This window comes from Sylvia atricapilla, chromosome 16 (assembly GCF_009819655.1).
Source record: "Sylvia atricapilla isolate bSylAtr1 chromosome 16, bSylAtr1.pri, whole genome shotgun sequence".
NCBI lineage: Eukaryota > Metazoa > Chordata > Aves > Passeriformes > Sylviidae > Sylvia > Sylvia atricapilla.
The window spans coordinates 3,008,925-3,032,656 of NC_089155.1; the positions used below are offsets into that span (position 1 = coordinate 3,008,925).

At 56.2% G+C, this 23,732-nt stretch overlaps 2 protein-coding genes across 3 annotated transcripts in view; both read right to left on the bottom strand.

Annotated features, from left to right (window-relative positions):
* The window catches only part of ACSS2 (acyl-CoA synthetase short chain family member 2), a 31,119-nt gene extending 27,320 nt beyond the window's left edge, over positions 1–3,799 (bottom strand). For both annotated transcript variants that reach the window (XM_066330559.1, XM_066330557.1), the window contains exons 1-2: positions 3,644–3,799; positions 3,256–3,451 (exon numbers count right to left, since the gene is read on the bottom strand). In XM_066330559.1, the coding sequence (XP_066186656.1) occupies positions 3,256–3,451; positions 3,644–3,767 (320 nt within the window). In that variant the 5' untranslated portion in view covers positions 3,768–3,799. The remainder of the gene's footprint in view (positions 1–3,255; positions 3,452–3,643) is intronic.
* Positions 3,800–9,874: 6,075 nt separating this feature from the next.
* The window catches only part of MTCL2 (microtubule crosslinking factor 2), a 29,701-nt gene continuing 15,843 nt past the window's right edge, over positions 9,875–23,732 (bottom strand). The window contains 12 exon segments of the mRNA XM_066330566.1: positions 9,875–15,063; positions 16,016–16,157; positions 16,253–17,699; positions 17,936–18,006; positions 18,374–18,445; positions 18,570–18,821; positions 19,811–19,978; positions 20,253–20,360; positions 20,508–20,738; positions 21,095–21,220; positions 21,393–21,512; positions 22,489–23,721. Of these exon segments, the coding sequence (XP_066186663.1) occupies positions 15,035–15,063; positions 16,016–16,157; positions 16,253–17,699; positions 17,936–18,006; positions 18,374–18,445; positions 18,570–18,821; positions 19,811–19,978; positions 20,253–20,360; positions 20,508–20,738; positions 21,095–21,220; positions 21,393–21,512; positions 22,489–23,721 (3,999 nt within the window). The 3' untranslated portion in view covers positions 9,875–15,034.

The window sequence follows — 23,732 nt, forward strand, 5'->3', positions numbered from 1 at the left end:
AGTCTCAGTAAGCTCTGGCAGCCTTCGCTATCTTTATTGCTCCTATGTGTAATATCATATGCCCATACAAAAAAGCAGAAAATTAATACACTCTCCCAGAGATAGCAAAAGCCAGGAGCACCTGGCCAGAGGGACTGTAAAAACAAAGCTCTACCTCCTGACCCAGGTCTCACCAGGCAGCATCAGCACTGCAGCTGGGGTAACTGGTTTGAGAAAGAGGCACAGCTTACACAAAGAACTGGCCTCATCCAAATACTTTCATACCCCAGAGTCTAATTAGAGAGTTTTGCAATAGGTGGTGGCTTTTTTTAATTCCCACATGGTTATATTTTTACCTCCACAGCCTGCCTAAGCTGAAGTTTATATGAGATTATTAGCAAACACTTCAGCACAGAACTAAGGGCTGTCCAAGTGACTTAGGCATGTCTACAGAAGGGTGAAGGAATACTGTGCTCCTGCCCTAATTAACCACCCCTCACAAAGTCCTCAGGACTGCTGCAAGGCCTCTTAATGTCCCAGTAGCTGGTCCAGTCCATTTCCCCTTCAAGGCGCACAAGAGTCACCACAGGTACCCACCTGCACAGCAACCACTGTTACTGAGCTCAGCCTTTGCACATCATTATGAAAGAGATTCAACTGTTGAGAGTAACACTTTATCAGAAGCATTTCCTGGAGCTTCTGTTCCTTTTTTTAGGCCACATCAGCAATACCAAGCAGAGAAAGAGGAATCAGAAGCAGTGAAACCAGAAATATTTGTAACGGTCACAAGCAGCCCGAGCTATCCTAGTGAAGCAGGCAACAGGGACAAAGTCATGTTTCCTACACACTCAGGATGGTCATTTTGAACAACACAGCCCTAACAGTGCCATGAGGATGACAACACAACAGCAAACGTCACCTATGTACAAGTTCTGCAGCATTAGGCAACCCCATGTACTGCCCTTTGTGCTGAAAACACAATTCCATGTGGCTTGCGATTAGACCCTCTGAGTGGAGCCAATCTGGGCAGTCCTGGACTGCTGGTGGTGCAGGAACCTTTAGTGCAGCTTGGCCCTAACAAACCCAGATGAGCTGCTCGCTCCTTCCCTCTGTGCAAGACTGGAGACAGCAGCAGCCAGCAGTCCTGAGTTTTGTAAGGACATGTCGCTTCTCAGAGACACTCAGCAACGCCTCCAAACAATATTCAACTTTTCTCTAATTTCCTCCTCTCTGAAAGCAAAGACCATGCTCCTGTATCTTTTCAGAGCTCCCAAAGCAGGGCAGACAACCAATCTTGGTGTGAGTTCAGCACCTTTCCCATTCAGCAGGCTACGGACTTTCTTGGATGCAATCTAGTGGCTCAGGTATTTAAAAATAAAACACCTTTCAGAGGCTTTAATTTCTTTTTTGACCTTTCATATGGTGTGACAAGTCTCAAGTGTTTTAGGAAGCCAGGCTCATTCCAGAGTGTTAAACACAAGATGTGCAAGGACAAGATGAGAGCAATTAATTATTGGTTTGTTTTCACTCCTCTGGTGCCCAGAGAGGAGTAATTTTATGAGTTGCAACCCTCAGCCCCACTTTCCCAAGTCCTCAGTGCCACAGGTTTGTCACAGTGTGCCTCTTCCATTGCACACACTGGCATTCCTAGCTGACAGCTGCACACCACAGTGCCTGGTCGCCTGTGACAGAGCCACACTAGGAGAGTTTGTCCCAAAACAGTCAGGGGAAACTCTCTGCTAAGGAGGAAGAGAGACTTTATTTTTTAGCATTGTGAACACCACAACTGACAGCCACCCACCATTTTCATATCCACCCCAAGCTTTTCTCAGCATCACAAATACCCCCACAACGGCTGCCAGAATAACCAACAAGAAAAGCGTTCACCGAGCCCAAACTGAAACTGTGGGTGGCTGCCTCACTGTCACACAAAGATTTTCATGCAGGAAGAACCCAGCCCCTCAACAAACCCCAGCACTGGCTGCCAAATGGCTCTGACTGCTGGCACACCTTCACCTGCAGGAGTTTACAAAGGGTATTTTCATCCAGAAGCTGCAGTCATTTTACATCAGAATGAGATAGAGAACCTATTTAACTAGCAGGGAAGTAAACACTTTCCAGTATTTCACCTGTGCCTTATCAATACGATTATCTACAAGGGAGTGTGTGTAATTCTTTCACTGAAGCAGAAGGGCTACGGATAGAAACTCTAGAAACTCTGTGAAGCCAATTTACAGGCACAGCCAGAGCCACACTGGTATAACCATGTTCCTTTCAGCAGCAGGGTGGCTCCCCAGTCACCTTTACACCAGGTGACTCAGGGGGACCTTCAGCTGCACAGTAAATCACTTGGAGCATCGGATATTTTTATTGCAATGACAGTAAGATTTCTCCATCTGCTCTGCTCAAGGGACTCACCATATCCCAATGAGTTACTGCATGCCTACCATGGGGTACATTTAATTGTGCTTCTGCCCTGCCACACACAGTCACAGCCAGCTTACATGAATACAAGCTCAAGGGAAACAGCAAAATGCACAGGAAAGGCAGGCTGAGCTCTGTCTGAGGACACAGCTGTGCTGCCAGCTGAGCTAGTTCAGCAGGAGCACATTACTTCTGGAGCTTGGACACGATGAATGAAACCTTCTTTGCATCAACATGAAAATTAAGTTTTACATGGATTTTAACACTAGTAACTACTCTGCTAATAAAACAGAAACATACTTCAGATAGAGTTGGAAGTAACTTTTCTTCCCAAAGGTAGAGAAGCCAGTCTTTCTGAAAGCATCTCACTCTCAAGTGCAAGGAATCCACATATAAACTCAGGTATTAAGAGAACCTTCCTACCACAGGAGTGGAAACTTGCCAGACCCACAAAACATAAACAGGAGATAATGGGGTTTATTAGCTTTTAGCTGTGGGATGTTGGCTGCTCCTCATCCCGTGCCTCTGTCCACATCCACCTCCTTCAGCAGAGTTGTGGCACCTGCCTGAGCGCTCGGAGCTCCCAGCAGGTACAACTGCAGGGGCAGAGCTGAAGTCAGGTGCTCCCCACTGCTATGCTGGGCACTTCAGGGCATCCCAGGAAGGGCAGGGAAGCTTCCCGGTACAGCTCATCCCAAGGACACCGCAAGCAAACACACGCTGAACCCATCTAAGGATTAGCCCCCTCTCAGGTTTTATGTTTTCATTCTCCTCAGAAGAAACTAACACTGTTTGTACACTTTAGGGTGCTATTTACACAGCCTCTCCACCACAATAAAAACAGAAACTTACCAGTAAAAAGCAACTTTGTCCCCAAGCTTCTTCTCATTGACATTTCTGTCCAGGAGGTTGTAGCAGATGTTGGTGGTCGCTCCTTTCATCCACTCGATGAAGATCTTCCCCTTGGTCACATCGAAGTTGTACTTCAGGAAGGGTCCCGTGTGCTGACGCTTCCAGTAGAACTCTTTAGCGACGTCGCCCCAAAATTCTGCAAAGGCAACGGGCGCCGTGAGCGGGAAACAGGGATGACGGTAACGGGGATGAGGGCAAGGGGGACGAGGCAGGCGACATTCGCGGGGACACGAGGGGCACTCCCCGAGCCCCCCACAGGCGGGGCTTGGCCGAGGGCTCCCCACAGCTCCGCGGGCAGCCCCCGGAGGGCCCGCCGCGCCCCGCTCACCGTGCGGCTCCTCCACGGAGCGCTGGTACAGGCGCTGGTAGTGGGGCAGCGAAGGGACGTGGGCCGCGGGCAGCAGCTCGGGCCGCGGCCGGTAGAGCCGGGCCTGCTCCCCCGGCAGCACCATGGCGAGGCGCCGGCACTGTGCGCGGGCGGGGGCCGCCCAGCCCCGCTCCGCTCCGCCGCGCCGAGCCGGGGGCGGGCACGGCGGCCACGGCCCGCCCTCACGGCGGAGAGAGCGGCCGCCATCTTCCGGGGCGCCCCGCGGCCGGGCGGCCTGCTGCCGGCGGCACTGCGGCTCTGTGTCCCCGTGTGGGTGCTGTCCCGCTCCTAGCAGTGTGACTGTGTCAGCGGTGTCCCCTTGTTTGCCTTGTCCTTTCTGTCAGCCGTGTTCCCCTGTCAGTGGGGACAGTGCTGTCCCGTGTCAGCGGTGACGCCCTGTCAGCCGTGTCCCCTGTGTTAGTGGTGTCCCCCGTGTCAGTGGGGACCCGCTCCCAGCCAAGTCACCCTGCAGCCGTGTACCCTTCCCGCCATGTCCCCCCTGTCAGCAGTGTGTCCCTCACCAGTGGTGTTACATTGTCAACAGGCATGGCCCTTCTGTCGGTGGTGTGCCCCTGACAGCCATGTCCCCTGTCCGTGGTGTCCCCCGTCAGCAGTGTCCCCCATCAGTGGTGTCCCCTGACAGCCGTGTCCGCTGTCAGCCCATGGCCCCCTGTCCCCTGCCATCAGCCCTGTCCCCCCATGCCAGCAGTGTCCCCATTGAACAGTGCTGCCCTGTCCGCCACCTCTCCCCTCCAGCTGTGTCCGCTCCGTGCCGGTCCCTGTCACTTTGCCGGGCAGAGGGAGCAGCATTATCAGGGCATTATCCGTGAGATGGTCCTTCACCAGCCCCAGCACACGCCAGCCACACCCTGTGCCTTGTCCCCCTGCGGAAAACAACTTTCATTTGAAACCTTCATGACCCTCCACTTCCCCTCCACTGAGCTGTGCGTGCACAGCGAGCTGTGGCAGTTCACTGTGCACCTTCCTCCTGCAAAAAATTTTGTACACATCTTTCGAGGTAGTGAGAAATTAAGCTCATTCTTCTTCTTCTTTTTTTTTTTTTTTTTTCCCACTTTTATTCTCCAAGAAGGCAGTCAAATGAGCAGGGTCACAGTCCTTAGACACGGAATTCAACAAGATAAGCCCTGATATTATCAACAAGCTATGCCCATTGGAGCAGGAGGCTGGAGCTGGGGTCTCCCCAGGACCAGGATGATTCCAAGAGTCTGGTCTCAGAGTAGGAGCTCCCTGTGGCTGTACCTCCTGCAGCAGGCCCCTTGTCATCCCAATTCTTAACGTTCCCTGCATTGAGCCCAACTGCCCCACAGCATTGCCTGCCCCTATGATGTTGCCTGCCAAGGAGATATTTCTTAGACAGGCTGCCAAGACCTTAAATTCCTTTTCTCCATTGGGCAATAGCACCCCTTGGAGCGAAGCACTGCTGTGCCCAGGAAGCCACCTGCCCTGGGAATTTTGTGCTGGTTTGGGCCAGGGCCAAGGAGCACTCAAAAGGTTAAAGTCCATAAACTTGAAGTTGGCACAGTGTCAGCAAGCAGGTACAGCCTACTCTGGTATCCTTGGGTTTTCTGTGCTTTTGTGCACTCCCTGGGCATGTTGCCCTGCTGTAGACTGGAGGAGACACAAACCTGTGGACTGGTGAGCATTGTCTGCCACTCCAAGCAATGCTCTCATCAGCAAAGAGGCCAGAAACAGTTCTACAGACAAAAGCAGCAGCGCTGGTGTGCATTTTTCATTAAGGATGTTCCCTAGTTTAGAAGCGCACGGCTGTGCTGCAGCTCCCTGCCCTGGTGTCAGTTTGCTGCCTGCCCACACTGCCTCAGGGCAAAATTTAGGAGGACACAGCTGGTTTACTCCGAGGTGAAACCCGGGAGTAGTTCAGGTGATACCTCCCTCCATGGGCTATGTCCTATAGACAGTATCACTCCAGTGATACTCTCTACACATCTCCAACATGAGCTCAGCAGGATTTACATCCCAAATCTGTCAGCCACCCTCACACCATGCTGTAGCCTGTGTAATGAAGCTTCCTCAGCCATGTGCTATAAAATCCCTGTCCTGAAAAGCTAGTCTGTGGCCTCATATTATTTATTTCATTGTTTTAAAAAAGTCACAGAAAAATAGATCAGTGTGCAGGGTCTCAATCTCTCACATGGATGAAGGTGAAGTCTCCAGCACAAATCCAATCCATCCAGATTCCCAGTTTCAGCGCATTCCTTTTTGGACTTTGAACTGGGATCATCAGTTTCTGAGCCCAGGCTTTTTCTGTGGGTAGACCAGCACAGCCAAATCCTGCAAGAAATTTCCCTTGACCAGGCAGCAGTGTAGTTACATCCAAGTTCCTACTACAATAGGTGGGAGGTTTTTGTAAGAAAAAGTCCATTTGGCTCTGCAGCCTAGGCTCTCAGTATTCTGAAGCTCCTCAGGAGCTATGGGAATTGCACTCCAGCACTCCCCTTGGATCGATTGTCTGGGAACAGCTCCACGAGTTTCTGGGTACACTTGGCACATCATTTAACCCCAGCTGGAAACCTCCTAACCCACACAGATTCTCTGCTGAGAAGTGGGACAAACCTAGCACTTCCAATGTCCTTCACGAACCACTTCAAGCTGTTCATTTTCTATTACAAGTCGCCAACCTTCAGTTCCAGCAGCCCCTGTCCCAGGGATTTTGCGTTGTTGACCAGCAACTCTCTAACAAACCCTCTGTCCCCCTAAGTATCAGGAAGAGGGCTGTCATTCACCCCACTGCTGGGAAAGGGCTTTGTCACTCTCCTTGTCACAGGACAGTGTCCCAGAGCCCGTGAAGAGGTGGTTTGCAGATCTGGGAGGCACCCTTTGCTTCCGTTCTCATTGGCTTTTTGCTTTCAGTGATATGGCCAGCTGAAATTCCCCACCAGCCTCAGTGACAGCATGATTTCTGTCCAGCAACTGTTGCCTCTGTGTGTAGGACATTCCGAGCCACGAGGCTGGGGCAGCACCATGTCTCACGAGCCCCACAGCTGTCCTTCATCCAGCATTGTCCAGCTTGGGCTGCTGCAGCCAGGGAATTTTGTTCTTGTGCTGCAGCTGTCCACAGCTGTGGCCCAGGAAGCTGCCTGAAGAGGAGAGGGTGCATCTCCTCTCAGAAAGCACCTGCAAAGCAGAAATAGCCTCCTACTGTTTTCTCCTACTCTTTCCTCTTCCAGTTACTCTCAAGCTGTTGCATACAGGGTTGTGGACCACAGAGGTGGTACCATCAGTCAGACCCCCAGGGCACAAACACAGCCCTCCTCACATTTTCATTTCAGGGTCTCTCAGCTGAAAAACTACAGATTCATGGAGTGTTTTGGGTTGGAAGAGAACGTAAAGCTCGTCTCATTCCAACCCCCTGTCATGTGCAGAGAGACACTTTCCACAAGACCAGGTTGTTCCAAGCCTTGTCCAACCTGGCCTTGAACACTTGGTTGATATGTCCAGCCTTCTCTTGGTGATTTTACAGGATCTAGGAAAGGGGCTCCTGCTGTGTGACCGTGCTTTGCTGCTCCAGCTCCTCCACTCCAGGGCAGTTTGCATCCAGCTGAGCTCCTGCCCTGGGGAGCTGGTGGGGCTGGATGCTGCAGGGCTTGCTCCAAGCTTGGCTCCCAGCTCTCCTAACTCACCAGGCAGTCCTGAAAAATCAGCTCATTATAAGGCCCTTTATTTCCCTCTTCCTGTAAAGGAATAAAAGTACTTGAAGTGGATACATTAGTGTATATTAAGGTCTCTTGAAGTGACTCAGAGGGTTAAAAAAAAGATACTGGCCAGGATATGTGGTGTCTTGCTCACATTCTGCTTGGGACATGCTGGAAACTCGGGATACTCAGGAAACAGCCTCTTAGTGCAACACTCACAGCAGCTCAGCAGCTGTGGTGGGACCCTTCCCTGCATCTTCCCTGACATGAAAGATCTCAGTCCTGGAGGTGCTGGGGGTGGGGGAAAGAAACTGGAAAGTGCAAACTGGTTTGTACACCTCAGACCTTCTGATCGTGGTGGGGCGAGCAGGAGGCAGCCTCACACGGGAAACTTGTGCTAATTTGGGCAAAGCACTGCTCCAGGTGAGCAGGTGACTTACCTGGGTCCAAATGGGGTCACGAGGCATTGCCTTCTGACTGGTCTTATTGCCAGTAAATGCGGGGGAATCACATCCCCCTTCATGCGAATCACTGAGAGTATCAGGCAGGAAGGATGCAACCCACAGCAGTGGAGGAAGGAACCCAGGAAGGCACAGAGGTGTCTGAGCTACTCCAAGGCACCAGTGTGATGGCTGAGGCTCATGGGCTTGTCTGGAGGAGGACAGCAAGCCACCTCCTCTCCCACTGCCTGTCTACTCCTCCCAGAGCATCTCCTGGGCAGGGCAGCCTGGATCAGGCCCTGGTGAGGCAGATTCAGCAGCTTGGTGATGCAGCTGTCGGTGATACTAATCAGAGAAGGTATCTTTTTATCATGGACCTTACTCTTGGTGAACTTATCACAGCACAAATAAGTTTGTGCCTTGCCTGGCTGTGCCAGAGGCAGCGGGAGCCTTTATCAGAATATCCCAAAGTGCAGAGGGAAAGATTTCTTTAACCACGGGCAAGGGCACAGAATTGAGGGGCAGAACAAAAGAGCAAAGGATCTGGAATGAATCACAAGTGACACCAGCAAAAACTCCTGAGACCCCTGCAGAGCAGGGGTGAGATGGAGTGGGAGGCACAGGAGATGGAGTGAGAGGATGTGACCAGGCTGTGGATCTTCCTGCTGGGTCTTTCTGAGCTAATTTTCAGCACATGGCCAGACTGGACAGCCCTTCACTTGTGCTGAATGAATCAGCACTCAGCAGCAACAGGGTTAAACACTGGGTTGTACTGTCTCCCCACTGAGGACACTCCCCCTCGCCGCGGGCTGCAAAGGAAATTTTAATCAGCACCGTGATAAGAGTCCTTCAGTCTTGCTGGGAGTTATCAGCTCCTTTGTTTGTAAATGTAACTGCTCAATACCAATACACTTGGCTCTGGGCTCTGGCACTTCCCTGCACCACAGCCCTTTGGCTCAGGCTGCTCCCTCCCTCCAGCCGCCTGCTTAGTCAGAGTGTTAAAACAGGCCAGGTTGTGCTGAAAACAAGGATCAACCCTGAGCTGTTTCCTTTCTACCCCTGCTGTCACTGGGAGAGAGAGCTCTGAATTTGAGGGGGTTTAAAGCTTCAAGGGGTAGCTGATGAATATCAGAGCCTGGTAATTTAGCCCTCTGCAGAGTACAGACAATATATTCATAATCATTCTATATGGAGATGAGCTAGTAATGCAATCAGCCTTATAAATCAAACCCAGGAGACGTGTTAGTGCTGTTTGCCTGAGCTTCCTGAGCGATCTATCCACAGGAAAATGTCTGTCTGACTCTTAGATGGGGCCAATTAACTTACAAAGATGCTCTCTCCTCTCACAGCGGCGCATTTGTTTACTTGGGCTCTGCCAGCTGGTGCTATTTCCATTCTGGAAGAGGGGGCCAGGTCGGTAAGAGATTTGTTGGAAGCCTGGGCTGCAGAGGAAAGGAAACTGAGCTCAGGAGAGGCAGCGCCTTCATCAGCAGCACAGCAAGGAGATTGGGTTTTAATAAACATCTTCCCTGTGTGAACTGTCCCCAGGCTCCAGAGCGTGTCCTTTCACACCATAAACGTGGCTGCCTTCTTTTGTCCCTGTTTTATTGAGCAGGGAGGGATAGCTGGAGCTCTGGGTCAGGCTCGGTCACGCCCAGGGTGAAGCCGTGTGAACGCAGCACATCCCACACTCCGGCAGCTTGGGAAGCAGCACCAGTGCCTGGTGGGGCCCTGAGGGTGATGCCAGCACCCAACAAAGCACCTCTGCTCTTGCTTTACTTCCTTCTGGCGTGGCCACATCCTGCCCCACGCCATGCGGGGATGTCCATGTGCTGGGTGCAGGATGGGATCCGCTTTGACTAAGCAGGACTTAAGGAGATGAAGGATGCACTGGCAGCCAGGCAGAGCTGGGGACAAAGGGACACGGCTGGAGCAGGGCCAGCGCCGAGCTGAGGTCGGTACTGACACCAGAGGGTGGTGTGGTCTCACGCTGGAAAGTCACCGCTGGAGACACATCCCTGCTCTGGCACGTTTGTAAGGAGAGGACTTGGAGACAAGCTCACATTTTTTCATAGAGATTTTTATTTTTTTTTAACAGACTTGGTTTAAATTTTTGTTTTCTACAATAATTCAATGTAAAAATCCCAGTACAATGTACAACAGTTTGAACATTTGGAATAAGAAATCCAGCTTGGGGAGACACGTAAGTTCAGCTAGTTCCTAACACAGGTAGCAAATTCCCTCCACCCTCCCCCAGATTTACCAGCCAGGAAGGCATATGGGCAGGAATGCTTTACAAATGTCACCCTCACCCTATAGACACTGTCCCTGTCCCTGCAGTGGCACAGCCCCTCAGGCACAGCCCTATCCCCTCCTTGGGATGGCTGGAGCCTCCAACATGGCACGGCAGAGTTGTCAGTGAAGCAAGGCTGGCTGGCCCTTGTGCGTGAGTGATGGGGGATGCTCTGCAAGACCCTGCATGCAGGTCCTGCAGGGTTTGGAGCCCCTCGGGATGGAGAGGAGACCTGGCCTCCCCTTGGCAGCAGTGCCAGCAGCCTTGAGCCCTACTGCAGCCATAAGGCTGTTGGAAGGAGATGGCTGTGGTCCTGCAGGGCCCAGCCTAAGGTGAGGAAAACAGGGATGATGAAAGATCCTGGCTCTTGGGTCTGAGAGGACATCTCAGGGATCACTTACTGGCCTGGAAGCTCTTTGGGATGGCCCATGGTACTCAAGCAGCCTGGGAATAGTTCTGCTGGAACAACCTGGAGTGGTCCTGCTCAAGCGACATGGGGTGGTCCTCCTTGGGCAACATAGGAAGGTTCTGCTCCAGCTACATTGGATGATCCTGCCCAAGCAGCCTGGAGAGGTCCTGCTTGAGCAGTTTGGAGTCCTGCTGATCAAGCAGAGTGGGATGGTCCTGCTCAATCAGTATGGAATGGTCCTGCTGGTGTGGTCCTGCTCAGGCAACATGGGATGGCCCTGCTTGAGCACAGTGGGATGGTCCTTGTGGAGCATGGGATGGTCCTGCTGGAGCAGTGTGTGGTGGGTCTGCTTGAGCACCATGGAGCAGCTGCAAGTGGCAGGGATAGTTCTTCCTGTCCTGCAGCATCCCAAGCAATGCATTTAAAGCCATTCCTGGCCTTTCCCTCTCCTCTTGGAAATCCTTCACTGCTTGAAGTGATCCAGGGGAATGTAGTCAAGCTCCATGTTCCACATTAGTTATTGCTAATGTTAGATCAGGACACTGGTGACTTTATCTGGCTGAATTACTGAAACCTTTCAAGGGCAGAGGTCACTCCCTTCCCCCCCATAACCAGTTCCAGCTGCATTAGCCCTAGGGAGAAGTGTTTTCTGATGTCAGAAGGTCCCTTCCTGTGTGCATCAGGGTGGCTGAGCTAAAGTGGCTTTCCTGGGTCGGTAAGGGAAGGGATATAAGGCAGGAGAAGCAGGAAGAGAAGCAGAAAATTGCAGCTGGAGTCAGATGTGCTGGGAGTAAAAGAGTGCAGGGAGGAATGGGAGAGGTCAGGCTGGGAGAAGACAGGATGTCAGGACAGAGGTAGGAGATGAAGGAGAATGTAAGGACAGTTAGAGAGGGAGCTGTGAGGTAAGAAAGGATGGCTGGAGGTTAGGGAGGAGTGGAGAGAGAAATCTGTGAGGTTGGTGGGACACTTAGAGGAGGGAAAATAAGGTGGGGAGAAGTGGAGGAGCATCAAGAGAAACAGGGAAACTGTGGGAGGCAAATGGCAGGATGGTGAGATAGCCAGAGGTCAAGTGTGACAGGGACGTGCAAGAAGTGAAACTGCAGGAAAAAGCATGGAGAACAAGGGGAAGTGAAGGGTCACAGGAAGGATTGAGGTGAAGGAAGAAGTATGAGACGGAGTGTGAAGGAGATAGAAGATGGTGGAAAGGACAATGAAGATGACTGGGCAGATGGTAGGAAGTGGAGGGTGGGGAAGAACAGGCAAATAATGGGTGGTGTGGGGCATGGGGAAGGATGGAGGACAGTGGGAAATGGAGGATGCAGAAGGTGTATAAAATGGAAGAGGAAAACAAGGAGAAGTTAGATGGCAGGTGGAGATGGATGACAGGAGGAACAGAGACACTAAGGGGACAGAAGGAAACAGACTGGAAGGCAGTGGAGGAGGATGAATGAGGAGTTGGGAAATGGATAAGCACAAAGAGGGGATTGGAAATGTGGAGGCGGAGAAGGTAAATTTGGGTGACAACAGCAGTTGAAAGGATGGTGAAATGGTGGGAAGTGAGGGTGGATTTTGGGATGGGGAAGTGAAGGGGGTTGAGAGAGGAGATAGGAAGAGAGAAGAGGATGAAGAAAGATGTGGAGAAGATGAGGAATGGAGGCGGTTGGGATGAAATTGGGAGCTAATGGAGGAAAAGCAGGGATAAACTGACGGTAAGATGTAGAGGACAGTGGTGGCGGGAGCTGAAGACAGTGAGACGTTGACATGAATATGAAGGGAAAAGCTGCAGGCAAAGCAAGGCAAGGATTGGGGGCACAGTGAGGATGAAGAAGGAAAAAATGAGAAGAAGGTGGTGAATGAAGATAAGGAACGGGATGTGGTAAATGAAGGAGCAGGTTAGAGGGATGGGATAAAAGTGGCTGGAAGACTGGAGAGTGGGAAGTGGAGGGCAGTGGAGGGCAGCGGAGGAGCACAGGAAGCAGGGATGGGAGGCGGTGGGTGACGGAGGAGAACAAGGAGGGATAGGATGCAGCGTAGGTGGGAGCAGACACGGTGGGTAATGCAGGAGCACAGCATGGCAGGGAGGGAGGGGACACAGCTGGTGACAGCACACTGGAAGGAGTGTGGAAGGAGGGATGGGATGTGAAGGGAGTGGATTGGAGGTGGTGAGTGACAATGGAGCACAAGAAAGGATAGGACATGATGGAGGATTCAGGAGGACAGGAAGGAGGGACAGGACATGGTGGCTGATGGAGGAGCACGGAAAGAAGGATGGGACCTGGTGGGTGTTGGAGGAGGGTAGCAGGGAAGAATGGGACACAGCAGACAACTGCAAGGGATGGATCAACAACAGAGGAGCAGTGGAAGAAGGGTTGGGACATAAAAGAAAATACAATGGGGTATGGTGGGTGATGGAACATGGGAAGGAGGAATGAGATGGAGCAGCACAGGAAAGAGGAAAAAGGGCTACTAGGTTGGGTTAGGGTTGATGGAAGAGCACAGTTAAGAGGGATGGAACAAAGAGCAGGGATGAGAGGGATGGGACATGAAGGATGAAGGAAGAGCAAAAGAAGGAAGGTGGGTTTTGGTGGGTGATGAAGGACCTCAGAGTGGGAGAGTTTACTGGAGTGAACCTTAGGGGAGGCTGGGACCAGCAGGTGATCAGGGAATTACAGAATCATTTAAAATTGGAAATGATCTCTCAGATCATCAAGTCCACCCCAGGGCAGGAAGCCATGGACAGTGGAGGAATGGGGATGTGGGTGCGTGTGCAGGCTGGGATGGGACAGGGCAGCCGTGAGAAACACCAGCATCACAAGGACAATGCAGAGCTGAGGGAGCCTGGTGTGGGTGACAGTGATGGCAGTGAGGACCCGTGGGAGTTGACAAGGAGCCCTGGTGGTGTGGCACACTTGGGGTGAGCACATGGGGACGGTGTCAGGGACAGACAGGTGGGTGAGGAGAGGATGGGACACCATGTGTGGGCTGGGCAGCAGACAGGACTCAGGAACAGAGGGACAGGACTGTGTCACCCCACATCTCCCTCTGCAGCAGCACTGCCCCAGACAGGACAGGCAGCACAGACCCCCCCACCACAGCATGGGAAGGCAGCACCAAGGGTGGGGGTGAGGGGTTGCAGGGCCTTTATTCATCACACAACAAGCAGGCATGACACAGGGGTGCAGGATGGGGCGGGCAGAGAGCCTGTCATCAGGGCAGGAGGTGCCCTTCATGCGACCTTGGCATGGGCTGGTGAGAGGAAGCAGGAGGACAGGGCAGGGGCAAATGTGGCTTTGCCCAGAACACCTCGGGTTTCACCCCAGGCTGGGCACTGGCATGTGGACAGGGGCAGAATCCATGGAGGGGCTGGAGTAGAATCAGCCACCTCCACCTCTCAAGCAAATTTTCCCCACAGATTTCTTGCCAGCCTCATCTCAGCCCCCCTGGGAAATGCCCAGCACCGTTATTTACAGAGTAAGACAGAACTGACCAGTATTACAAATAATTAAAAGGCAGTTGTAAAAATGAGAAACCACATTCCAAAAGGTAGAGAGTCTTTTAAAAAAACACAAACCAAACCAAAACCCCGATTATCCACGAAAATGCTAAAAACCACCCCGAAAGGATCTATGTACAGCAGGAGATTGCCCGTGGCAGTGCTGGACCCGACTCCTCCGTGGCGGGCAGGGACACAGCCCGGCCCCAGCTGCTGGTGAGGGTGGGCAGCACCTGCCCTGAGTGTCCCCCACCCAAGGGTGACAAGGGTCCCCCAGGGGCCGGCCAGGCGCCGCAGGAGCAAAAGGCCATCGGTGCTGGGCCTGCTGGGCCCTGGCTGATGCTAGTGTGTCCGGGGACACAGGCAGTGAGTGGCTGTCGTGGAGATGCTGACAGAGGCTGCGACGTGGCAGTGATGCTGTGGGCAGCGAGCTGGACAGGAGAGGGCAGCAGCCTCAGCAGCACCAGCAGCTCTTAAGAGAAACTGCGAGATGACAATGTGCAGAGGCCCTGGAAGCGGTGTACAGAGCTCCAGAGCAATGCAGAGAGCCCTTAGAGTGTTGTACAGAGCTCCAGAGCAGTGCACAGAGCCCTTGGACACAGTGTACGGAGCCCCTGGTGCACTGTACAGAGCCTCAGAGCAATGCAGAGCGCTTGGAGCAGTGTACAGAGCTCCCAGGACAGGGCACACAGCCCCAGAGCAACGTGTTGAGCCCAAGGCACCTGCAGGCAGCTCCATCTGGGTGAATCCCTGCCTGGCCCCTGGCAGGCAGCTCGAAAATAGGTCAGGCAGCTGCCTCAGAAATCTCTGTTCTCTCCTGGAGCTGCACAGAGGCACCAAGGCTGCTCTGTGTGGGGCTGGGTCACAGTCCCCCAGCCCCAGGAGCTCTGCAGTGCCCTGGGGGCTGTGGCTCCCTCCCTGGGTAAGGCTTTTCCTGGTGGTGAAGGAGGGACGGGCGGCGCAGACCACGGGCCACGCTGCAGCCTCCCAACCCACAATCTCTTAATCCAATTGATGCCTGTCCAGTGTAGCTCATTTCAGTTTTTTTAAAATGCACTTGGTTTTACATTGCAGGCTGTCCGGAGTTGGGCAGAGCCAGAAGAGGAGGAGAAAATAAAAAAAAAAAAAAAAAAAAAAAAAAGAGAAAAAAGAAAAAAAAAAAAAAGAGAGAGAAATATGTATATTCAGCACTTGGAGAAGAAATAACTACAAGTGACCCCAAGCAGGGAGGTGGGTGCGAGGCAGGGGCATCACGGCCCCTTGGGAGCAGGCGATGTGCACACACACGGAGGCACAGGCCACCTCTCCCCACGCTGTGCCCCCAGCGATCCCAGCTGTGCAGCTGGAGGAGTCCGGTGACCACCCGGCCCCTGCCCAGCAGCGAAGGGCCTCAGCAGCAGCCCCAGAGCCGCAGGGTGGCCGGGGAGCGCCCCGCAGGCAGCCCAGCCTGGGTGACCACGGGGATCCTCCGCCTCCTTCCTGCCGGGGGAAGCACAGGCGGCCCGCGGCTGATGCAACCGCGCCGCAATCGGCCGCGGGATGATGCTGGCAGCAGCGGCCGGAGCCAGCGCCCTCCATCCGCGGGGCCGGCGGCATCAGCCCACGGCCAGCGCTCCCCTACAGCCGCCCTGCTGCGCCTCAGCCCAGCCCTCCCTGTCACACCAGCAGCCTCCCCTGGCTGCTCTCCCCTTCCCAGCGCCCGGGAGCCCTCGGCACAGCAGGGGCTCCGCTGACATTCCCGGCGCCGTGCCACCGGCCACCACCCCCCGGTGCCGGCGGCGCGGCTCTGCGCGGGCACGAGGTGATGCAGCCACCGTGGCGGGGGGTTCCCAATATCCCGGGGCTACCGGCAGCCTCCGGCTCCACATCTGCTTCGTAAGCGTCCCCGGGGCCGAGGGGACGTTTAGGAGACAGATGAGCCCGCGGCACGTCCGAGAGCGGTCCCCGCGGGCTCAGCGCGGGCGCTCTTCCGGCAGGACAGTGGATGGCAGGCACGCTGCGTCCCCCGGGCCCCCGTCCTCACTCACTCGAGGCCCCCGGCTTCTCCTCCGCCCTGGGGGTGTCCGCGGGGTGCAGTTTGCACTTGGAGGGGGAGTGGCGGACCGCGGAGCGGGAAGGCCGGGCAAAGCACGAGGTGAGGGACTGGGAGCTGCAGTCACACGCCGTGTCCTGCAAAGATAGACAGGGCACAGCGGGGTTAGAGGGCTCAGGCACCGTGTCCGCCGCCACGGCGGGACACCCCGGGGGGCTCCGTGCCTCGTTACCTCGCTGGCTATGGCCGAGATGAGGTCGGGGTCCCGCAGGGCTGCGTCCTTACTGCCCTGGCCAGGGGACGAGGGCTTGGGGTCCTCGCAGCTGCCCTGCTTGAGGACCTTCTTGTTCAAGACGCGGGAGATGTTTTCGGCTGGGTGGTGGGTGGCGGGGCTGGGGTGCTCAGCTCTCTTGTTCTCCTCCCCAGCGGCCTCCTTCTTCTCCTGGGGGGCAGTGGGGCTCTGCGCCCGCCCGCAGACGTTCCTGAAGAACTCCTGCACGAGGCCATACTTGGGTGCTTCGGGCTTGGCCCGGCTGCTCTCAGGGCAGCCCGGCTTCCAGATGGACTCGGTGCTGCCCGCGTGCTCCACCACGCTGAACAGGCTGGACAGCCCATCGTTGATGTTGCTGAGGACGGGGCTGTCGCGGGTGGTGGTGGAGCGGGCCCAGGCAGAGCCGTTCTGCTTGCTCTGGTGCAAGTTCCACAGGCTCCTGTCCTTGGAGGCGTCCAGCTTGGAGGAAGACCTCCTCTGGAGCTTTGGAGAGCCGTATTTCGGGGAGCAGCAGGGCCGCTCGATCCTGGAGTGGACCTTATCCAGGGAGGAGGAGATCTGCTTGCTGCGCACGGACACGAGGGAGGAGCTGCGCGGGGACCAGCTCTTGCCGTGCACGCTGGCACTGCGGGGCAGGTCGGTCTGGAGGCCCACGCTCACCGTCTGGATGGTCTGTGTGCCCACATGGGCCAGCCCCACCGTCTGGCTGGAGGTGCTTTTCACCTTCCTCTCGAGCGAGCTGGAGCGGATGGCCTGGCGCACGCAGTTGGTGATCTCCTTCATGTCGTCGCTCATGTTGCCGGAGATCTCCAGGTCGTGCAGCGAGGGGGGGAAGCGCGGCACCGCTGGCACCGTGCTCTCCCCGGCCCCGCCGTCCAGCAGCTCCTGCTGCTGCTTGGAGAAGTTGCACAGCCACTGGCTGTAGGTGCCCTCGGCGCTGGCCGACTCCTCCGGCTCCTTCGGCTTGGCCATGGTGAACAAGAATCCGGGCTCGATCATGATCTTGCCCTCCTTGTTGTGCACCAGAGGCGCCTCCAGCCGCCGCACCACGGGCGGGCTGTAGTAGATGCGGATCCCTGTCTTGTCGGGCGCCGTGTAGCTCCTCTGGATTTGTTTCTGAGCTGGGTCGTGCCCGGAGAGGCTGCTTGCCCGTGAGTAGTCCCAGGAAGAGATGCCCAGCTTCTCCTTGGCCAGGCTGTCAGGGGCGGGTTGTTCAATATTCACATATGTACAGTTAGAGGGAGGAAGGCTGGCGCTGTCCCGGATCCCATTGGGCAACATCTGGGTGGTTGAGGATGCCTTTTTGCCCCGGGCATGGTCACCCAGCCCTGGCACGGTCTTTCCAGGGAGGTAGGGAGAACAGTCGAGCAAGCTTTCAAACTCTGACATGGAGGAAACAGACTTGGTCCTGCAGCAGGAAAGAGGATGAGGATCAAAATGGGGCAGGGGGTTGGGGGGCAGTTGAGGCACTCTGCTCCCATCCCAGTGGGACCTTCCTGGGCACCCAGTCCTGCTTCTTGCAGGGAACTCTTTGCTTCCAGGACTACCCTGGAACATGGTTGCATCTCCCCATGACTCTCAGGAGTGTCAAGCCCAGGGGCCCCCTCTGTGTTCCAGGGACTACGGAGGCACCAGCACACTCACCTTTTGAGGTTGGTTCCCTTGGCTTCTGCTTCAGAGATTGTCTCCTTGTCTGTGATTTTCTCATTGAGAGCCTAGGAGGCACAGGAGAAAGCTCCGGGGTCAGCAAGCACAGGACCAGAGCACAGAGATGGGCTGGAGCTCAGGGGCTACATCCTGCTCCCCTCTGGCACCACCACCTTCCCCACACACTGAGGCACAGCAGTCCCAGGACAGGGCTGGCTGCAGCCACATCTATTTTAAATCAGCTTTTTATAACCCCACAGAAGCTCTTGGGGTTCAGCCATGCCCTTCACACACTCATTCTCCTGGTGCTCTCCCTTGCAGCCTCATTTGCTGTAAGGGGGTGTTAATTTGGGTTCACATATCCTCTCATCTAACCCTTAACACAGACCTGAGCCCTAAGAGCATCCTGAGAGCGCTCCACCCTCTCTTACCCACCTCCTTCCAGTTGCTGCCGTGCTTCTCCATTTCAGAGTGCTTCAATGCCCATGGATTGGATCCTTTCTGCAACTGGAGAATGTACTGGTCACTCAACAGGTGCAACATGAGCCTCTCTGGGCAAGCAAAAGCATGAAACATTCTCGGGGCAAGCAGCAGAGGCTGGAGGACATGTGCAGGATGGGGGACACCATACCTGGTTAAGTTTGTTCTGCAGGTCCTTCGCTTGCTGCTCTGCCTGCTGCTGCTCCTCCTTGAAGCGAGCCAGCAGCTCCACCTTCTCCTGGTTCCAGTTCTTCTCGCTGATCTGCAGCTGCTTGGTGAGGTCCATGACAGCGCTGTAGGACTCGGCCAGGAGGTGCTGGTGCTCCTCACGCTCCCTCTTCAGTGCCACCTTCCAGTCTGGCAGCGCACGCTCCGCGATCCCTTTGCCTGCCTTTGACTCCAGCTGTGGGGACACGGTGGTGGCTGTGAGGGACCCACAGCTCCAGCATGGTGCTGGACACCTCCAGCAAATGGGCAAGGCTGTGGACATCCCGCTGACCAGTGCAGTCCCATGCTGCCAGGCTGGGGAATAAACATGTCCCCAAGGATGTGACACACACAGCATGGCTTGCCCATGGCACAGCCAAGCTACGGGTAGCCCTGGCTTGCAGCCACTTCATACCAGCCGGCCCAGCAGATGGTCACCCCGCAGGACACCCTGCCTGCCTGCCTGTGCTCCTTGTTCTCCATGTCTCCTTGCAGGACATGGCTCCTGGAGAGGGGCAGCATCACCTGCAGTGCTGCCAGAGCGGCCCCCAAGGATGCAGCACCACTGGGGTGCTGCCCCACGGCTGCTCTGCTCACTTCTGAGGAGGTGATATGGGAACTGGGGACTCATGCTGTGCCAGGAGAAATCCTGCCTGGAAAGTGCTGGAGAGCAGAGCTGATGTACAGCCATGGGCTGCTGCCAACACAGCATGAATGGAAACCTCTCAGCACTGGGAGGGCAGGGCTGAGGGACTGATGGGACTCATCTTACAGGCAGGAGCTTCCCCGACTGCCCGGGCTGCTCTCCTTCTACCTCCTGCCTTCCCTGCAGCCCTGCATCCCTTCTGCAGCATCCACAGGGATCCTGTGCTGTGACCTGAGGTGGGGGAGAGGTGGGCTCTGATGCTGCTCTCAGCTGCCTGGCCTCAGGAGGGATGCTGAGCCCCTGTCCCATCTCACCCTCCCCACAGAGGAATAAAGAGCATCCTCTGCTGCTCCACAGTCAGCTTTCCGTGCCAGCCCCGTTGCCATGGAAACTCTCCTGCCTGAGTGGCTGCTAATTAAGATTCCCACAGTGCCACCCTGCTCCCAGCCCAGCGCTTGGCACAGGGCACAGGCAGGCCCCCAGCCCCCCAGCAGGCATGGGGAAGCTCTGCCAGCCCACGGGGTGCCCGGGGCTCCCACCTGGGCGATGTGGCACTTGAGCTCAGCACGCTCCATCTCCCAGGCAGCCTTGGCCTTGGTGAACTGCTGCTGCAGCTCGCTGGCACCGCGCCGCTCCTCCCGCAGCTCTGTGCACAGCTCCTTCAGGGTCACCTTCATGTCTGCCAGAGTCTTGATGCACTCGTTGGGCTGCAGGAGAACAGGGGTGAGCACAGGCAGCAGGAGGGGACCCAGCAGGGTGGGACTCGGTGGGAACTGCCCTCTCTGCATCCCAGCCCTGCAGGCTGCTGCCAAGGTGAGGGATAGGGGAAGCCACCGGGGCAGGGGATCATTCTTAGGGATTGGGGTGGAGCATCCCCACCAGCCATGCACCCTGAGCGGAGCCACCACCCTGTGCCACACAGCTGCAGCAGGGGCTGATCCTACCCTGATCCCCCCCCGGGCTGGTGGGGATGCTGCTCACCGTGTTGGGGGTCCAGGTGTCTCCAGCACACATCTTGTTGTCTGCCTGTTGCTGTGGGGCTAGCTCCTCCTCTTCCAGCAGCAGGTACAGCTCCTTCATGCTGTTCACCTGTGGGTGACACCATGGCTGGGGTGATACGGGGACCCACAGCCCCTGGCCAGGGATGGGGGACACCCAAACAGCCCTGGGCAGGGCAAACAGGCATGAGGGACACACCCAACAGTGTGGTCTCCCCTCCATGGCAGCCCACTGTACCTCCAAAAAGTCCTCGCCCTCACTGTGCACCACCTTGCCCTGGCGCCAGCGCTTGAGGAACCACTTGAGCTTCATGAAGAGCAGGAGGAAGCTCTGCCTGAACTGCTGTGACTCCTGCACCAGCAGGTTCTTTTCCTGGCTCCAGAACTTCTGCTCCAGCCGCCTCTGTAGGTTCAGGCTCTGCAGCTCAAACTCCCGTCGCAGCAGAGCTTTCTGGTGGTCCTCCTTCAGCTGTGGAGAGATGAGTGGCTCCAGGACAGGCACTGGTGGCAGCCTGTCATGCCTCCCCACCAGGGTCTGGGCTGAGCCTGGTGCCAACCCCACATCCTCCTCTGGGGGACCTGCACCACCCTGGGAGCATGCTGGGGACAGCAGGGCCATTGAGGCAGTCCCGTGGGGGAAGCCCTGCATGGCTCTATGCCCATGAGCAAGGAGGAGTGTGCTCAGCTCCTGAAAATGGGACATGCTGTGTGTGCTCCCAGGTGACACCCAGGTCCCCACGTGGGTCACAGGGCTGGGGCTGGAGGTGGCACCGCCATGGGCTGAGGACAGCTGTCTCCCAGGGGCACAGGCTGTTACTTACTCACCTGGCAGATCTTCTGTGAGAAGTTGTCCACCTCGTCCTTCCTCAGCTGCCTCTCCTGTGAGAGCTGCTCCTGCAGTCCCCGCAGGCTCTCGTTGGCCTCTGACAGCACCAGCTGCAGCTCCTTCATCTGTAACAGCCCGGGGAGGGGATGAAGGTGGGCTGCACTTCCCTGTGTCCCTCCCTGACCAGGCTCTGCTGCTTCCCTTGTCCCCCCAGCTCTGGAAAGAGTCAACCCCATCCCACAGCCCTGTCCCCAAGCCCGCTGGCCAAGCGGACGTGGCTCCCAGCCTGTGTCATACCTCGGTGGCGTAGGAGTCGTTCTCCTCAGCCCGGCAGGTTTTGTAGCTCCGGGGGTGGGCGGGGTCCGTGTCCTTGGTGTGGGGGATGCGGAAAGGGTCGGCGTCCCTAAAATCAGGCTGCTGCATGCGTGGGCAAGTTAATGAGAACAAACCAAAAGAGCGGGAAGAAAAAAAAAAAACAGAAAACAAAACAATGGGTCTCCGAAACAGTAAAGGACTACAAGACAACAAAAAAGATGAGGAGGAGAAGGAGCTTCATCACCATGGCGGGAGACAATGCGGAAACCAAAAGGAAACACAGGATGAGGAGACACGTGGCCTGGATTGTTTGGGGAAAGGGGAAAAAAGAGAGAAAGAGGGAAAAAATGTGCAAACACCAGTTACGGTGCCATGCAGTGACTGGGGGAGATTGGGACCTTGGGCTGGGGGGACCACATGCAGAACAATAGGACTCTGAACAAGGGAGTGTGCTCCAGAAAGGGGCTTGTGCCTGCAGCTCCAACCACCACTGACATCCCTGGACCTGGGCATGAGCTGGGACCCCTGAAAACAGTGGGACAACAGGGCATGAGCTGCCCTGCAGTGCTCCAAAGGATTCTCCCTTGGATGCTGATTTGCCCTGAAGCCTTTGCTCTCCAAATTACCCAGCCTGGGTACCTCTGGAGATGGACGATTCCTGCAAGTGGGGTCCATGCAATTTGGGCTGCTTTCGGGGGCTGCAGGCTGCTCTCCTCCCACCCAGCTCATCCCCAACAAGCAGAGAGCTTCTGAAACACAATGCTGGGCTGAGCCAGGGAGAGTAGCCAAAATATCAGCCCCTGCTAAGGTGGGATTGCACCTGAGAGCCTCTGGCCATGGGCAGGGCAGCCTGTGCCAGGATGCCCACTGCCTCCTGCCCTGGGCACACTCTGTTGGAGCAGAGTCCTACCTTGTCCCCGGTGTCACTGGCATGCAGTGAGGTGTTAGTTTGGATTTTGCTCTGGAGAGGCAGGAGGGAGGTTACATAGGGGATCAGGGTTTGCTCCATTAAAGCAGGAGGAAACGTGGTGGCAAATAAAGCGGCAGCTGCTGAGAGGGATGTGGGAAGAAGGCGTACCTGGAAATCGGAGGCATGCTCCTTCTGCAGCCCCTCTTTGGTGACATCGTGGCTGCTGGGGCTGGAGAAGGGGAACGAGTCCATGTGCTCCTTGAAGCTGCTGGTGAGGTGGTCCACCTTCCTCACGAAGCAGCCCAGGTCCTGCTGGAGCACGCCCAGCCGCATCAGCAGCACGTTCATCAGCTTGGCATCACTGGGGCCGTCACCACCGCTGCCCACCGCCTCGCCCAGCAGCACCCCCGCACACTCGTTGTCCAAGCAGGCCTTCAGCCCCGAGGTGAATCCATTGGCGTCCGAAATCAAGACATCGATCGCTTTACTGACCAGCGTTGCCTGGTCCCGGATGCCCAGCAAGGTCTCCAGGTCCTTGGGCTTGAGCAGTTTGGCGGGGCCATCGGGCACCTTCCCGCTGCCCAGGCCCCTGTCCTGCCCGTCGGCCTCGCTGCCGCCCACGCCGTCCCTCCAGCCGGCGGTGGGGACGCACTGTGCCGAGTCGCCGGCCTCGGCGTCGGTCTCCAGCATGGGCCGGGTGGTCTGGCAGGAGGCCAGGTCGCAGCGCTGGAGGTTGGAGAGCAGCACCCTGTTCTCGTACTGCAGCTTCTTCACCTTGCCGCTGAGCTCGCTGATCTGCACCTTGGCCGTGGCCAGCTCCTCCTGCGAGGGCTCGCTGACCACCGAGCAGCTGTCCTCCGACAGCGTCACGTCCAGCTCGTGGTCCGACTTGTACTTGGTCAGCTCGTTGAGGAGCAGCTTGTTCTGGTCCTCCAGCTCCAGCAGCGAGCGCCTCAGCAGCTCGGCCTCCTCCTCCACGAACTGCAGGTGCCGGCGCAGCTCGGCCACCGTGTCCCCCGCGTCCCCGCAGCTCGAGACGCCCGCCAGGAACCGCGTGTCCTGCCCCGGCAGCTCCCTGTCCCCCTGGCCCTTCATGTCGTCCATCTCCGCCCGCAGCCCGCGGTTCTCCACCTCCAGCTCCACTATCCTCCGGCTGAGGATGTTGGCTTCCTCCTCCACCAGCTTGAGGTGGACCTTCAGCTCGGCCTCCCGGGAATGGGGAGAGTCAGCCAGCTCCTCCACGGAGAGGGAGCTGTCGAGGTCCCCGTACAGGGACCTGTACTTCAGCAGCTCCTCCTTCATGCCGTCGTTCTCCTTGGCCAGCTTGGTCAGCTTCTTGCACATCAGGGCTGACTCCTCCTTGGCAAAATGCAGCTGGCACTTTAGGTCTGCGCTGTCCTCCTGGGGACCAA